At 45.1% G+C, this 17,693-nt stretch overlaps 1 protein-coding gene across 1 annotated transcript; it reads right to left on the bottom strand.

Moving 5' to 3' along the window:
• Positions 1 to 1,031: 1,031 nt before the first annotated feature.
• LOC310940688 (zinc finger protein GLIS2-like) lies at positions 1,032 to 6,562 on the bottom strand (the record flags this gene model as incomplete). The annotated part of the gene is made up of 6 exons (XM_083905677.1): positions 1,032 to 1,705; positions 1,816 to 1,934; positions 2,065 to 2,198; positions 2,324 to 2,509; positions 4,972 to 5,165; positions 6,397 to 6,562. The coding sequence occupies 6 exons, from the start codon at positions 6,560 to 6,562 to the stop codon at positions 1,032 to 1,034; spliced, it is 1,473 nt and encodes a 490-aa protein (XP_083761803.1).
• Positions 6,563 to 17,693: the final 11,131 nt, after the last annotated feature.

Below are 17,693 nucleotides of genomic sequence, written 5' to 3'. Positions count from 1 at the left end.
AACGCCGCAAAAAGCTGAAGTTTATGAGTAATTGAGTTGTCGTAGTTTTTTTACGGTCGTCTTCAGTCGTTAGCTGTTGGCGAGCGGGAAAAAATCCCTTCCAGAGAATCGTTCAAGTCAACAGATGCAGGTCGTTTGTTTGATTTAAGAACAAACAAAGACTGCAGACATAGAAGCTACTTTGAGCTAAATGCTAACTTAAAGGGATAGTTGGGGAATTTTGAACATAAAACCTATTTTCCAATTCAGCCGGTGCGATGGAGACGTCTGGAGATCTTTTCAAGAAATTTCATTCAGTTCTTCTAGTTGCCGAGTTTGCTGGTGCTATGGCTAGCGCAAGTCAATGGTACGAGCTAGCATGGCATTAGAAACACTCATACCGACTCCACAGTGCACCCGAGGCAAATCAATTGTAACGGCAGACTATCGATGTACATATGTTGATAGAATGTTTGAAATAAAACCAACCTGAGTGTTCCCAATGCCATGCTAGCGTGTACCATTGACTTGCGCTAGCCATAGCAACAGCGAGCTCGGCAACTAGAAGAACTGAATGAAATTTCTTGAAAAGGTCTCCAGACGTCTCCATTGCACCGGCTGAGTTGGAAAATAGGTCTTATGTCCAAAATTCCCAACTATCCCTTTAAATCAGATTGCATACAGTGACGGTTATGCAGCATGTTAGCGTGCTAACATTATGCTAATTATTACTAAACAGAGGAAGTAGAATTTTTCTCAAAACCTCATCAGATATAAATGCATGGCTCAATGCATCTGCTGCAAACTGCACACATGTTTATATTCATCTTGGCTGAAGTCGCCCTTTATATTTTCAGATCGTGGTGCTAGCAAACATTTAAAAGATCCAGCTGACGTCTCAAACTGGAATGACAAACCGCGTGTGATTATTGTTGCTCTTGTGCATATATGCACACACGCCCTATTACACTGCCACGCTGTGATCTCCGCAAACACAGACAAAGAAAACAACAAAAAAACCATCGTCTCTCCGCTCCGCCAAAGTGCGCGGCCTAGCTGACGACAGCCGGCTTGAGGAGGAGCGCCCTCGGGGGAACGACCACCCAGGACACGGGGTGGTCGCTGCGTCTGGGCGCCACCCCTGCCGACAGGTTCAACGCCCCGCCCTCAGCGCCTTCTTCCTCCTCGTCCTCGCCCTCCGTCTCCATCCCCACCAACCGCCGCAGACCTCCCAGAGCTCCCAACCCCAACACGGAAGCGGCGGACAGTCCAAAGTGTAACAGAGGGGAGTCTGAGAGGCCGAGTGGCCCCATGCCGCCGCCGCCGCCTCCTCCGGCGGAGAACAGCGGGGCCCCGTGGTGGCCCAGGGCTCTGGCATGGCAGAAAGCGGAGAGCGGCAAAGACGCCCCAAGACCCCCAAGAAGAGCCGCGGCAGCGCCGGGGATGATGATGTGGGCGCCGCCTGCGGGGGGCAGCTCTGGGGCCTTCTGTTGCCCGGGCACGCCCAGTCGGCTCGGAGCGCCACTTTGCTCCTGCGCGACAAAGTGCCCGTGCGCCTTGATGTGCTTGCGCAGCGAGCTGGGATCGGTGTAGCGCTTCAAGCAGCCCGCCATCTTGCAGTAGTACGGCTTGTCGACGTAGTGGGTGCGCGTGTGCTTGAAGCGGTCGCTGGAGTTGGAGTAGCGCTTGCTGCAGCCTTCGTACGGGCAGACGTAGGGTTTCTCTCCTGGAGAACAACAGGAAATCAGCATTTTCACAACAAGGACTCATTGATCCAATGGTGCCGCCATGGGTAAGCTCAAATGTAAGAACACTGTAGAAGCAAAACGACCTCACCTGTGTGCGAGCGAGTGTGAATCTTCAGGTTCTCCAGGCGCGAGAAGCTCTTGTTGCAGGTGGGACAGTGATGCGGCTTCTCGTTGGTGTGCGTGCGGATGTGGATCAGCATTTTATATCTGAGACACAAGGACACGATCGAGTCAGTTTGTGCGTTTCATTCGTGAGAGACAAAAGCAACACGACAACAACAAAAAAACGGTCAAAAGTCCCCACGGAGACCCACAGTCGGCGCGTCAAACCTCATACCTGGCGTTAAAGCCTCGTCCGTTCCGAGCGCAGCCCTCCCACTGGCAGCAGTACCCAGAATCCTTTTCAGGTTTGACGTGAAAGTCGTTGATGTGATCCACCAAGTCCTGCAGCGAGTCGAACAGCAGGTGGCACTGCAGGACGGGAGAAGGAGGGCGAGGTCACCCACTATGTCACAACAATACTGTACTAAACATAGTAGTAATACTAATAATGCACATCAGTCAAACTATAAAACAAATATATAATCCGTGTTCACCTTCATCCACCGGCAGGCCAGCTGACCGTCCAGCGAGGGCTCGGGCGACGCTTGCTTCTCCCGGCCGTGGCCGATGAACATGGACGACGGGAAGCTGTAGGCCCTCGGCGGACTCGCCATCGGCAAATAGAAGGGGAAACCCTGCGGCGACGCCCCGCCCTCCACGCCCAGGTGACGAGCCGCTTCCTGGGAGAGCCGACGAGGGACGGGGGAAAAACGGGGTGTCGTTAGAAAGTGCCGGCGTGAATGATTTCTGAATTAAAAAAAATCAATTGCTCCGGGTAGAACCTTTTTTTATAAAGGTTCCACCTGGAACCCTTTTGGAAGGTTCCACCAAGAACCCTTGTAAAAACCATTTAAAGGGGTTTTAAAGGGTTCTCTGGATCAAAAATGGTTCTTACTGGAACCATTAGTGTCACCAAGGCGGAGTGCGATTTTGCCCTTATAATCAACCCTCAACATGTAGTGAGCTCTGATGCGGGCTTAAAGCGAAGTGGAAGATGAAATTACCCATGATGCTTTACGAATTCAGCGAGCCGGCTGATTTTTTTCCAACAAAGATGGCGGCCAAATCTGACGAGGAACAATTTCGTTGTAATATATTGTCTCGAATAAGCACGTTACAATGTCGAAATGTGTTGGAATAGAGCTTTGAACTCTAATGTCAGAAAATAACTGACGATTTATGAAAGCAGCTAGCTAACTAGCTAACTAGCTAACTAGCCAACTAGCGGCTATTTGCCGAGTGCTTCGAGAGAGTATGCCCGTCATGTAGCGCTACATGTGTGCTACGCTAATTTTGGCTATAGTGGTGTCCCAATTCCATAGGGAAGCCACTTCCCCCAACGAGGGCAGTCCAAACCAAGTGGAAATTTTAAGGGGGGGGGGGGGGGGGTCTTGGGACGGGGCCTATATGTTGTGTTAAATGATTTAGAAATACAGACAGACATACAGATGACTCTGATGACGACACCGCCTCGGGAAATTACGTGCGTCTCCAGGACCGAAAAACCCTAACCCGACAAAGACCGACCCCCCCCCACACGCGGTCGGTCTTTGCATCTGATTTTTGCTTGTAATTTAACCGCTGCAAGTATGCGCGAAAAACAACAAGAACCACAACTAAAATGTTGTCCGGGATAATTGCGACCACAGGCATTCCCGGAGAACATTCTTGGAATAGCGCGTTCCCAGTTTCCGAGACAGAATAACAGGAAGCCCCCCCCCCAATAAAGTCCGAAACTCTCTTCAAGTCAAATCGATGTGATTTTGGTGACGACAATTGTCGCTCAGTTATACATCAGCCCAATTTAAAAGGCCGCAGTTGTAAAGACACGTCTGAATAACTATAAATGTGAAGGATGATAAAAAAGAAAATGTGCCTCGCAGCCCACGTTTAACGCTTAAGAGCTAAAAGATGAGTCTGGGCGAGGAGGAAATGGTTTGCGCTCCGACAAAGAGGCCTGTGTGTTTGATGTTTTACCGTTTAATCGTGGCTTCGATTTGATCTGGCCGCGATTGAGCGGAATCAGATCCCGCTCAATCCCGCAATCCCAATTCAATTCAGCGCCGCAGAAGAGGAGGCTCCCTGGGCGGATTATTCGGAGAGAGTCTGCCGCCATAGCCGACACAAAAGATGAAGCGATTGCACAACGAGAATCGGAGATACTGGAAATTCCCATCGCATCGTGACGTGGCGTTGGTCTAATCCCGAGCAGGCCTAACAGACTAACTTTTTTTTACGGGTTGTACGAGCCCCCCCCCCCCCCCTCACTTCCAAAAATTTCTGGTTTGTCAGCGCCGGGAGGCTTTCAGGAACTCCCACGTTTACATTTGTGAGAAACGGCTGTGAATAGACAGAGAATTGACGGTTTTAATGAAGACGTTTTGGTGATTTTAAGAAAAAAAAACGCAAGTTATATGAAAGTGAAAGCGACACACGGGGTTCGACGACAACCGCAGCAACGTTTTTATGTACAAATTGTCTACGAGACTTGGTAATTCTAAGAGATTTTTGAGATAAAATCTGAAAAACTTAAACTGCCATTGTGTAAAACACAAAAACAATCTAGTGATAACGAACTACACTACAGTTCAAAAGTTCGGGCTCACCTATACAATTTTTGTCGTGTTTTCCATTAAAAGTCAGACTTTTATTCCTCAAAAGAGTTGCAAAATAAATAGAAAATATTGCCAAGATTAGAAATAATGATTTTTATTCCAAATAAAACTGTTCTCAGCTGTGCTAACAAGGGTTTTCTCATCATCCAATAGCCTTCTAACGCCATTAGCAAACACAATGTTCCATTAGAACACTTGAAATGGGCCTCTATACACCTATGTACATATTCCATTAAAAACCAGACGTTTGCAGCAGGAATAGTCACATTAACAATGTATAGAGTGTATTTATGATTCATTTAATGTTATATTGATTGAAAAAAAAGTGCTTTTCCTTCAAGAATAAGGACATTTCTAAGTGACCCCAAACTTTTGAACGGCAGTGTGACCCTATTAACGTTAATTTGTGGCGGTCAGCGTTGATTTCTGTCAATGCAGATCTCTAGTATATACACTACGTTGTACACAATCACAGAAACAGAGACATCATTGGACACAGTTTCCCACATGGTTGAAATCCGACTCACCCGAGAGAAGATGTGCGGCTGCGGGCTGCGGCTGCTGCGCGGGGACTCCAGAGGCGAGGAAGGAGACGGGGAGGAGCGGGACGAAGGGGACGGGGAGAGGGAGGAGGCGTGGCGGGAGGACGGGGACAGGCTGAGGTCCATGGCCGGAGGAGTGAAGCAGGACCTGGGTCGTTCTTGAGAGGGAGACCGGGAATCTGCACGAGAGACGGAGAAATTTGTCGTGACTTAAGGTTCGGGTGTCCTTAACAACAAAAACACAAATGCAAAACAAAGAACACAAACGCAAATCAAAAAACACAAACGCAAATCAAGAAACACAAACGCAAAACAAAGAACGCAAATCAAAAAACACAAGCGCAAAACAAAAAACACAAGCGCAAATCAAAAAACAAAAAACGCAAAACAAAAAACACAAGCGCAAAACAAAAAACACAAACGCAAATCAAACAACACAAACGCAAAACAAAAAACACAAATGCAAAACAAAAAACAAACGCAAATCAAGAAACACAAACGCAAAACAAAAAACGCAAAACAAAAAATACAAACGCAAATCAAGAGACACAAATCAAAAAACACGAACGCAAAACAAAAAACGCAAATGCAAATCACAAAACACAAGCGCAAAAGCAAAAAAAACACGCAAATCACAAACACAAATAAAAAACACAAACAAAACAAATAACACAAATGCAAAACAAAAAACACAAGCGCAAAACAAAAAACACAAACGCAAATCACAAGCGCAAAATGTATGTGTTTTTTGCGTTTGTGTTGTGTTTTGCACCTCAGTGCCACCGTATGTTAGCCTCCATTCATGTTACCCCGTAGCAGTAGGTGATCTGAAGTACGGATATCTGTTTGAACTAACGGGATAATAACATGTTTGAGTTGAAATATTCACAGCCTAGAAGCGCAGCAGACGGTCTGAAATTAGCTCCGCAAGTTTCAGCAGAGGGCGCCGCGAGCGCAGCGCGGCCTTAGGTCTACTTGTGCAAAATAAGACAAGTGATGTTATACTAAAAAAATCCATTAGCTTAGCTGTTAGCTGCACCCAAGTGCTCTCGCATGTGAGGACAAGGACTGAACGTTGTCTTTCACAACTTTTTTTTTACTTAAAAAATATGACGGTCGACGCAGGAGGACACAGTCACAGGGGCCGCGTTGCGCTTGTTTTTGTGCTTGACTTTGTGTCACCGTCACACTACTCTTGTTATCGGACACACTGGGACAATGTATGTCTATGTTTGAGGAGAGAAAAGAGCCACCAGTCACTCATTCATTCATTCATTCATTGGATTCACAATATTAAGTTACTGGGAAAGTGAGAGCGGTTAACCCACTTATGATGCTATTGCATTAGCACAGTTATGGCGACGTGGAAGCGCGTGCTCGTGTTTAAGAGGAAGCGAGTTCATTCTTTACCTGGGGAGGAGGGTGGTGAAGGAAAGGTTGCGTAAAGGAGGCGTGGCCGAATGGCGCTGAGAGGGGCACAGATGGAGGAAGGACACGCCCTCTTTCCTAACCGGACTGGACCATCTGGCCGCCCGGAGGGAAGCTTCAGGTCGAGTGGCTCGTCCAATGACAGCATGGTTGCTGGCGACCGCTGCCCACCTGGGGGAAGAGAAGCAGGTTCGTAAGCAAACAAAACTGTGACATTTATTTTAAAAGCTTTTTGCCCAGCTAAAGCTAATTGCTAAGAGAATATCCCATTCTATGGCATTGGTTTTTAAGTACGCTACCAAACATCTGGTTACATTGTGTTTGCTAATGGCGTTAGCAGGCTATTGGTTGATTAGAAAACCCTTGTGCAATGATGTTAGCACAGCTGAAAACAGTTTTATTTGGAATAAAAAACATTATTTCTAATCTTGTCAATGTCTTAACGATATTTTCTATCTATTTTGCAACTCTTTTGATTATTGCTGTCAAACTAGCTAGTTGTCTCCTTGGTGCCGCTGTGAGCTAAGCTAAGATAGTTGTCTCCTTTGTGCAGCTATGAGCTAAGCTAAGCTAGTTGTCTCCTTGGTGCAGTTATGTGCTAAGCTAGTTATCTCCTTGGTGCTGTTGTGAGCTAAGCTAGTTGTCTCCTTGGTGCCGTTGTGAGCTAAGCTAAGCTAGTTGTCCCCTTGGTGCAGTTATGTGCTAAGCTAGTTGTCTCCTTGGTGCTGTTGTGAGCTAAGCTAGTTGTCTCCTTGGTGCTGTTGTGAGCTAAGCTAGTTGTCTCCTTGGTGCTGTTGTGAGCTAAGCTAAGCTAGTTGTCCCCTTAGTGCAGTTATGTGCTAAGCTAGTCGTCTCCTTGGTGCCATTGTGAGCTAAGCTAAGCTAGTTGTCCCCTTGGTGCAGTTGTGAGCTAAGCTAAGCTAGTTGTCTCCGTGGTGCAGTTATGTGTTGTGCGTTAGCGCTAACGTTAACCTATTGCACAGCACTACTTTTGATGAATAAAAGTGTGACTTTTAATGGAAAACACCAAAAAATTGTATAGGTGACCCCAAAATTTTGAACGCAAAACCTGTATCAATGTATCTCAAATCTGGAAACGACTCAGTTTGAACGGTTTCTTTGTAAACACGGAGCAGCGAATACGGAAAATATTCACATTTCAAGGAACGTAATTCTTCGGAAAATCGAGTAATTGTTTCAGCGTCCACCAAAAAATACACAATGTTCATCAACGTTATGCAGTTAAATGTCAGGAATGTATGTTCCTGTAGGGAAAAAAAGGACAAGTGCTAATAATAAAACAGATGACGGCCGAATTCCCTACAGTTCCAGGGTCCTGGCGTTGATCGCGCTGGCTCACTGTCATGTCTTACTGGAACCCTCGCATTATTAGTAACATATGTGCTTTTCCGACCATGAAAAAGCCCAAACTGTGACATATTCTATCAAATCACATGGACACACAGCCCTCAAACGACTTTCCACCACGTGCACATTTTCCTTTCGGTGAACATATCGATTGAAATACACATGAAAAAAAAATAATATATAAAAATGTCGACTTAGATTCCGCTGAAATCCAATATACAAAGAAACCCATTTAGCCAATTTGAGAATAATGGGATCGTCGAATGCTGTGCCGTGAATTCCAGTTTCGGTTGCTCGCTCTGTTCCTGAGGGAAAAAAAAAACCCTCTGAGAAGCATTATGGTGTGGGCTTGTTATTGTGATCCTCTACATTTCTGTGGTCTGCGTGCACCGCGGGGCCTGACCAAGCTTTTCTGCAGTAGTTTTCCACCCATAGCGATAACCGTACTCTAGGATGAAGCTACTCAGGTCTCTGACTCCACTCCACAGAGTTCTTGTTAGACGGAGTCACTCAAGACGCACATGAAAAGAGGGAAAATAAAAAAATATTGTATTTTTTAACATCTGAAAGCTGCCTGGAACATCTAGATTCTTGAATTTGCATTTGTCAGATCTGCAACAATTAGAAGTTGGACTGACAGGTTCACAATTTATGAGCATTTATGAGCTAAGCTAAGCTAATTGTCTCCTTAGTGCCATAATGAGATAAGCTAAGATAGTTGTCTCCTTGGTGCCGTTATGATCTAAGCTAAGCTAATTGTCTGCTTAGTGCCATTATGAGATAAGCTAAGATAGTTGTCTCCTTGGTGCCGTTATAAGCTAAGCTTAGCTAATTGTCTCCTTGGTGCCGTTATGAGCTAAGCTAAGCTAAATGTCTCCATAGTGCCATTATGAGATAAGCTAAGATAGTTGTGTCCTTGGTGCCGTTATGATCTAAGCTAAGCTAATTGTCTGCTTAGTGCCATTATGAGATAAGCTAAGATAGTTGTCTCCTTGGTGCAGTTATAAGCTAAGCTTAGCTAATTGTCTCCTTGGTGCCGTTATGAGCTAAGCAATGCTAATTGTCTCCTTAGTGCCGTTATGAGCTAAGCTAAGATAGTTGTCTCCTTTGTGCAGCTATAAGCTAAGCTTAGCTAGTTGTCTGCTTGGTGCAGTCATATGCTAAGCCAGTTGTCTCCTTGGTGCCGTTGTGAGCTAAGCTAGTTGTCTCCTTGGTGCAGTTATGAACTAAGCTAGGCTAGTTGTCTCCTTGGTGCTGTTGTGAGCTGAGCTAAGCTAAGATAGTTGTCCCCTTGGTGCAGTTATGAGCTAAGCTAGTTGTCCCCTTGGTGCAGTTATGAACTAAGCTAGGCTGGTTGTCTCCTTGGTGCCGTCGTGAGCTTAGCTAAGCTAGTTGTCTCCGTGGTGCCGTTATCAGCCAAGCTAAACTAGTGTCTACTTGGTGCCGTTATGAGATAAGCTAAGATAGTCGTCTCCTTGGTGTAGTTATAAACTAAGCTAAGCTAGTTGTCTCCTTGGTGCCGTTATGAGCTAAGCTAAGATAGTTTCTCCTTTGTGCAGCTATAAGCTAAGCTATGCTAGTTGTCTGCTTGGTGCAGCTGTGAATCTCGGACACAAAGCAGACAAACACATTTCCGACCAAAAATGTCTGACTATTTGTTTGACTCAAGTCCAGAAATAAATCTAAAGTCTTGGAGATTTTTCACACGTGAGGTACAAACCACATCCTCAGGTGTTTTTTAAGTATTTTATAAAAACAAACAGTGACGTATTTAGACTTCCGAAACGGCGCCGGGCGTGGGCTGCGAGTCGATTTTGTGACGACTGCAGAATCTCTACGCCGCTTTGCCCTTTAATGATAGCTGACAGGGGAAAAAAAAGAAATTCTTAATTGACTCGCACTGACTGGGATTCAAACCCCCGGCAGCCTTCCAGCTGCACGTACACCTCCTCGACGGTTCTAAACTTGCTGTCGCCACAAATTCTTCCGCCGTCACCGTCAGGATCCCTCGACATAATATGAGGCAGAAGCTAAAACCACAATGAAGTCAGTGTTTAGGTCCCTCTGCCACGCTGCCAGCTACCTCACCACACTGGTTTCACATTCCACAGCAAACCCATTGACTTCTCTCACACACACACACACACACACACACACACACACACACACACACACACACACACACACACACACACACACACACTCTGCTATTTGGAGGTATTGTGAAGGCATGCACACACTGGACCATATGCATCGGAGGCACGGAGTCAGGAACTCGTAACCACACGTGAGCCTCCCCTCCAGGAGCTGCTTTTCCCTCGATGACCTGAGTTTTTGGCCGGGTTCCCAGACCCTCGTATGGATCCCCCCCCCCCCCCTCCTGCCTAAAACAACACATTTACCCTGACTTTTCACACACTTTACGCACCAAGATATGTGCTTTGTGCACACGCAGACGTGCATAGACTCACGTTTTCTCTGTTTGTGAGCGCAGTAAATGCATTACTGAAAGGGGACATATGATGCAAAATCGACTTTTTTAATCATTTCAATCCTCGTTTTTGTGGTCCGCCCTCGCTCTAAGTACAGGACATCAGGTCACAATGCACTCCGCTTTGTCTGTAAAAAAACGCGTGAGTGCTGGCGAGGGTATAGCGGTATCCGAAAACCAGAGCCGTGAGCGAAAAGTTATATTCTTGGCTCCACAGTGCAGCACAGAGTGCTACACAAACTTCCAGCCTCAGAGGATTTATCTGTCCAGTTGGATACATGTCACATATGACGGCAATGTGCCTGCTAGAGCCTGTATGGCGACCGTATCGCGTTTCGAAGTCTGCGAAAAGTTCTATTCTTGGCTCCACAGTGCAGCACAGAGTGCTACACAAACTTCTACAAATTCTTCTAGAGTTCCTCTTCGTCCTTATTGACAGAATGTGAGCGAGGCTCGCGTTCAAAACCCAAACGACCATATTTGCGTTTCGAAGTCTGCGAAAACTTCTATTCTTGGCCGCGGCACCGTTTACCAGTTAGCTCCATTAGCTAGCGTTAGCGTCGGTTAGCGCACCTACAGTCGAACCGGAGCGGTCTGTTTATGAAACGAAAAAGAGCAGCGCTACAAATAACCGGCGTACCTGTGTTACTGCGTATGTGTGCCTCTGTTTTAAAAAGTTTAGCGTTACTTTAGAGACACATTTTAACAAATCGCGTAAACGTGAAGTCACGCGCCTCGTCACGGAAACGCGCCGCGCGCTAACGTGCCCGGCGCTACAACGAAAGTTAAAGAATTTTTGACCTTTGACCCATGTTTACTGATACATTACGTGTTAAAAAAAAAGATTTAGGCAATTATGCTATTAGGCTTACGATATTTTATTCATTTTGTCTTTTAGGTTTGCCTTTAATTAAAGGCGCCGTATGTAAGAATGTGGCCATAAACGGTTACTGCACTTTAAATTCAAAATACCGAGGTCTTTTAAGGTTTCGTTGTCTGACGTAAATGGCAACCCCGTGGTTGCTCGGCAGCTGAGACTCTACCGACTGCAATGATTGGTTTTTTTTGCACCTGGCACCAAATACTCAAAAAAGAAAAGAACTAAATCTAAGCATATATAGTTTAATATACTGTATATAAACGTCCACAGCGCCCTGATCTGGCCTCTTTCTCCCTGTATTTTCGTCATTATTATTATTTTTTAAAACTCCCTCTCACTCCTTCCTGTGGTTTTCCTCTCCCAGTCCTCCAGCAGAGCATACCTCTCCCGCTCTCCTCTGCCTCAAACTCCTCCCCCCTTTACTTCTTCTTCTGTTTTTCCTTATCCATGTCAGGAGATTTGCGCGCGGCGCGAAGCGAAATAAACGCAGAAACTGGAGATGCTTTTAAAAAAAAAGTCTGTATTGTATGGTGTAAGTGAGCAAGAAAATAAAACATCTAAAGGAAGGGAGGAGCGAGACAAGGCACTCCATCACTCCTTGTTTTTTAAGGGGTTACGATGCTTTGATCTTCCCATCGTTCCTTATAAGGCATCACGCCCAGAGGCGGTTCTAGAGTCTGTAGGGGCCCTGAGCAAAAATCCCCCGGGGGGGGGGCCTTCCTTCCAACCAGTGTTCATCAACGAAAAATTTTCAAATTTTCAAAATGAATGAAATAACGTGGAGAAACCTTGTAATTAAAAAGTATGTGAAAATATAAATGTGAAGAACGATAAAATACAGTAGATAGCTTTTAAAAAACGATGTAAACTTAGTAAAAAAATTACACGGTAAAGAAACCCACATTATAAAACAATATAAATATATAGAACAACTGAAAAAGAAACCATATATAAACTGCGCAAAAAAAGATGCATTACACTGTAAATAATCCTCTCCATTTGCGGTGGGGCCCCTTAAGGGGGGGGTTTCCTACTGAGATGTCATTGCAAATCGCCCATTGTTTTTTAAGGGCGGCTGGTCACTGCACATTTCAGTAAAAAACAGCCCTCAGGCTCCGAGTTTCGGGGGGGGGGGGGGGGGGCCCTATCGGCTCGGGGGGGCCCCCAAACAGTTGCCTGCGCCTCTGGTCACGCAATAATACTCCTGGTGGAGAAGATGGCCTTTTTTTTTTTAACGTAAAGAAGCTTGTACTGTATAAGTGCGAGGGGGGGTGGGGGGGGGGGGGTTGAGGTGCATTCGTGGGAAAACGTCTGGAATCGGCTGAAAGTGGACACCTCCTCGAGAGAGAGAGAGAGGGGGAAAACACATCCAGGGATCCTGAGGACACGGGATCGGATTCTTCCAGAGTTCCTCTCCGTCCCTATTGACATCTATCGCGTTTCGACCGCCGCACTTTTCCGTCACCGCAAAAGGGGGGATTCATCGTCGAAAAAACACTGTTTTACACGACGTCGGCTGTGATCCGTGTCAGCATCGTCGTTTCCCCTCCTCGGGTGGAACAAACAAGAAGAAAAGAATGGCATCATACGAGGAGGCGGTGAAACGAACGAGCACTTATTCTCAATTATTCTCGCGACGCAAAGTGATGCAACTCTGCAGCGCGCGGCTGCAATCTGGCTGCACAGCCCGAGCCTGCAGCGCCTCCTGCACCGAAAAACACTGGCGTCTTAACCACTTAGGAGGGGAGTGGTGGCAGCTGTCAGGGGAGGAGGAGTGGGCGAGTAATCTCTCAGAACGGGGATTATTTCACTCTTTTACTTGCAAGAGAAGGGTTCTTTCCAGACTCTGTACATCATTAAACTCATTTCACATCCTCAGACGACTTTGAAGGGTCTCTTAACGGTAGCGTTCGCGACAAAACGGCGTAAAAATGTATGGATGTTTCTGTGGAGGCTAAGTTTAAAAATGTAAAACATTTAGGATGGCGCGCCATCACACACACGGCAACATAATTTTCGTTTGGTCCATAAAAAGTTTTAATGATTTCTTCGTCAAAACGAAGCCACGAAACCAGAAAAACCAGAAAGCTAGCTTTAATTATTAGCAAAAAAAACAACTACTAAAACTCAATAATTAGTGCTGGGCAAGGCGCTAACGGTCAACGTTAGCGGCATCGACGTTAATGCATGACACGTGCCGTGACTTCATGTTACGAGTCCAGGCCCCGTTTACCAGTTAGCCCCGTTAGCGCCGGTTAGCGTGCCTACAGTCGAATTGGAGCGGTCTGTTTATGAAACGAAAAAGAGCAGCGCTACAAATAGCCAGCGCACCTGTGTACTGCTTACAATCTGGAGTCAGGCAAACATGGAGGCGTTGCGCGTCTTTTTCCGCTCAGTCGTCATGGAAACGCGCCGCCACGCGTTAACGTTGACGGTAGGTAAAAACGTCATGTTTTTACCTGTTTACTAGTTAGCTCTGTTGGCTGCGTTAGCTCCTTTAGCCCTGGTTAGCGCGCCTACAGTCGAACTGGAGCGGTCTGTTTATGAAACAGAAAAAAGAGCAGTGCTACAAATAACCATAACCAATAACTTTAAAGACTCATTTAAACAAGCTGGAGTCAGGTAAACACGGCGGCGTTGAGCGTCTTTTTCCGCTTTGTCGTCATGGAAACGCGCCACGCGTTAACGTCGACGGCGCTAACGTCAACGCATGACACGTTTCCATGACGACTGACCGAAAAAAGCCGCGCGCAACCGCCATGTTTTTACCTGCAGTGGCACCGGAGTCCAGGCACCGTTTACCAGTTAGCTCCGTTAGCACCTTTAGCGCCGGTTAGCGCGCCTGCAGCCGAACTGGAGCGGTCTGTTTATTAAAAAAAAAGAAAGAGCAGCGCTACAAATAGCCAGCGTATGTGTTTTTAAGTGCTGTGGCACCAGAGTCCAGGCACCGTTTACCGGTTAGCCCCGTTAGCTGCGTTAGCTCCTTTAGCGCCGGTTAGCGAGCCTACAGTCGAACTGGGAGGGGTCCGTTTATTAAACGAAAAAGAGCAGCGCTACAAATAACCAGCGCACCTGTGTACTGCGTATGTGTGCCTCTGTTTTTAGCGTTAGCTTTAGAGACTCATTTTAACAAATCGGGAGTCACGCAAACATGACATCACGCGCGTCTTTTTCCCGGTCAGTCGTCGCGGAAACGCGTCACGCTGTTAGCGTGAGCGCCCGGCACTAAAAAATAATCAAAGTTTTATCGAGCGCGCCTTGTTTTTGCATCAACGATATATCGCGATATATATAGCATTAGCGTGCTATCGCCCAGTCCCTTGAGCATACTACTAGTTAGCATGGTTAACACGCCAATTTTTCAATCTCCTTGTCTCGTTTGTCTTTGTCCGAGAAGAAGGAGAAGCTCCGCAGGCTCGATTTGCAATTAGAGTCCGAGCTTTCTGCAAAAAAAAAAAAAAAAAAACCCCAAAACTATTTCTTCTCCAGAGTTTCAGAGTGGAACGAGTTCAGACACAACTCTCAGTGCCATGTTGGAAAATGTTGGGAAACTGAGCTGCAGCGCACATGAGGCCAGTCGACAGAAATTGGCAAACAGCGCCGTTTTGTGTATATATATAAAAAACACCGGTTACCGTAATTAACTGAGTAAATGGAGATGAAAATGACCTTTAAGAGTGTTTTGGACGTCGATGATAATAGAGGGAAGTCCAGAGAAACAGAGGACAGGAGACGGAATATTTGGAAATCAGATGGAAACAAGATCGTCCGTGACTGTAATAAAGGATAAACCCACCTCATACCACTTTATCCCTGCGTAGCTGCAGGCTGAAGTCGACCACGTATAGTCACAGTATATCAAAAACCCCGTTTGAAAAGCACGTTTACAGTTGTCTCTCTCTGCGGTTGAAACCACGGCCGTTTCAGGAGGAGCATGAGGTTTTAATCTGGTTTTAATCATAAATCAAACCAACCCCCCCCTTTATTGGGAGGGACGAAAAGCATTAACATATTTTAAAGCTGAATCAGTGTTTTTATATTAACCCTGAATCAACTGCGTATGTGAGAGAGAGAGAATAGCTCGGGTCTGTCATTTAAAGGGCGCCATATGTACGAATGTGGCCAAAAACGGTTACTACATCAAAATTCAAATTTCGTTTTTTATGACGTAACTGGCAACCCGCGGGTTGCTCGGCAGCTGAGACTCTACTGACTGCAATGATTGGTAGACGGCGGTAGGTGGCGCCACCTGATGCCAAAAACATGATTTCAAAAACATAAAACATGATTTGCAGTCTGCAAAATATATTTTTTATGCAAATATTTTGGCTGTACCGTTGTTGCACCTTTAATCAAATCTGATTTGTTGTTGTTGTTCTATAGCAAAAAAAATGATGTAAACATTTTGTTTGGCTAAACATCTCGCTAACACTTTACCGACTTTACGATGACGTATTATCGTTCCGGAGGAGTTGTTGTACATAATTTTGTAACTTAATTCAACAAAAACAAGTCTTATATAAAGGTCAAATCATGTTTCCAAAACATGCTCTACCAAACGGTTGACTTGTCATGTTATGGTAAAAGGTAGCGAAGCTAGCTTATGTTGCTAAAATTAGCGGGAAAAGGGTTAGTGTTGTTAAAATGATTAATTTATTGATTGAGAAATTGCACTTAATGCGACTTCTCCGAATGTCGCACTTTTATTATGAAGAGACATCTCAACCGTTTGGTAGAGGACTGTACCAAACGGTTTTGGTAAAGTATTGTAGGGTCTAATTTAAAAAAATATATAATTTTGATTGTCGTTATTGCTATCATCAAGTGAATAAAACAGGCAAAGAAATTATTTTTCCTTTACTTTAATTAATTATGTATGTACTAGCATAGCATGCTAGCCCTTTTTTAAAAAAGTAAATATTAAGCACGTATTCACACCTTATCTAGGTAAAATCTTAATTCAAGTTGTAATAGAGGTAGAATAGGGTTGTGTAAAAATAAGGCGCTTAATGGTTACTGATAAAGGGCTAGTATGCAACTTATAAATGCTAGTAAGCACCTAGTTAACCTAGCCATATATGCTTCCACTCTCTCTGCGTCACACACACACACACACACACACACACACACACACACACACACACACACACACACACACACACACACACACACACACACACACACACACACACGTGTGTAGAGTTTACACTCTTACAAATAAGGGTTCTTCTACAAGGGCTGAGGTTCTACCTGGAACCATTCAGCCATCCGTTATCCATGAAAGGGGTTTTAAAGGGTTCTCTGGATGAAAAATGGTTCTTACTGGAACCCTTAGTGTTACCAAGAACCCTTGAAAAACCCTTTTCTTTGGGAAAAGGCTTTTTCAGAAGCAAAGGTAGAACCTCAGCCCTTGTAGAAGGACCCTTTTTGAACCCTTCATTCTAAGAGTGTGTGAGGACAAGAACCTTATATGGTTCTACTTGGCGTGGGGGCCTATATTCGGGTAAAATATCGGTACCCATCTATCCATCCACCCACTGAACGTTCGAGTGGGTTCCGCTCAAACGTCTTAAAATGTTTTAAATTTACCGTATGTTTGCTGAAGGTATTACATTTTCAGAAGGTTGGATTATCAAATCCTTTCATTTTGTTCTTTAAACTCAAAAGTAAAACTTCAAATTTTGGAAAAAAAAGGGAACACGAAGCTGAATTTATCTCTGTTATTATTATTTTTTATTTCTTAAATTGTCTTATTTTTTATTTCAGTTCACTAAATATAACAACTCTGTCAAGCGCTCCTTAAATATCCGATATGGTCAAAAAGTCCAATATCGTGCGTCCTCACAAGTGAGTGATGCATTGATCACGTGCATTATTATTGTTGTTGTTGTTGTTGTTGTTGTTGTTGTTGTTGTAATTGTCACTGATTCTCCTCTGGCTTTTTTTCCAGCTCATTACTCTACAGTCATTTGATGGAGGTCTTTTTTTTCTCTGTTTCTTTTCCCTCTTTGTTTCTCCACACGGAGAATGAGAGGAACCGGCCTACGGTCCAGCTGGGATTGGTTATTATTTACTGACTTGGCGTGCACGCACACACACACGCACACACACACACGCACACGCACACGCACACGCACACGCACACACACACACACAGAGAGAGAGAGAGAGAGTGGAAACAAATTGGGTGAATCTGCTCTGCACGTAGGAATGTGAAGCGCATGTGTTTGTGTGTTTTAGGTCTGGATGACAGAGCTGAGGGAATGAAAGAGGGCTGTAAAGAAAGAAAGAAAGAAAGAAAGAAAGAAAGAAAGAAAGAAAGTTTGACTCCATGCTCTGATCTTGGCCTTGTCCTCCTTCCTCTTTTAACTTTAACTTTTAACCGTAACAAGACGTCTTACGACGGCGGCGAGGGGGTGGGATTTTGTTGCTCCGCTGATGGTGAGGAATTACAGCGAGGAGAAGAAGTCAAGAGGTTCCTGTGTTGACTTTGTGTTGGTGCAAGGGATTGTGGGAAAAAAAGGGCGGGCGGGGGGGAGA

Source organism: Microchirus variegatus (genome assembly GCF_963457635.1).
Source record: "Microchirus variegatus genome assembly, chromosome: 19".
Taxonomy (NCBI): domain Eukaryota; kingdom Metazoa; phylum Chordata; class Actinopteri; order Pleuronectiformes; family Soleidae; genus Microchirus; species Microchirus variegatus.
This window is presented reverse-complemented; position numbering and strand designations above follow the sequence as displayed.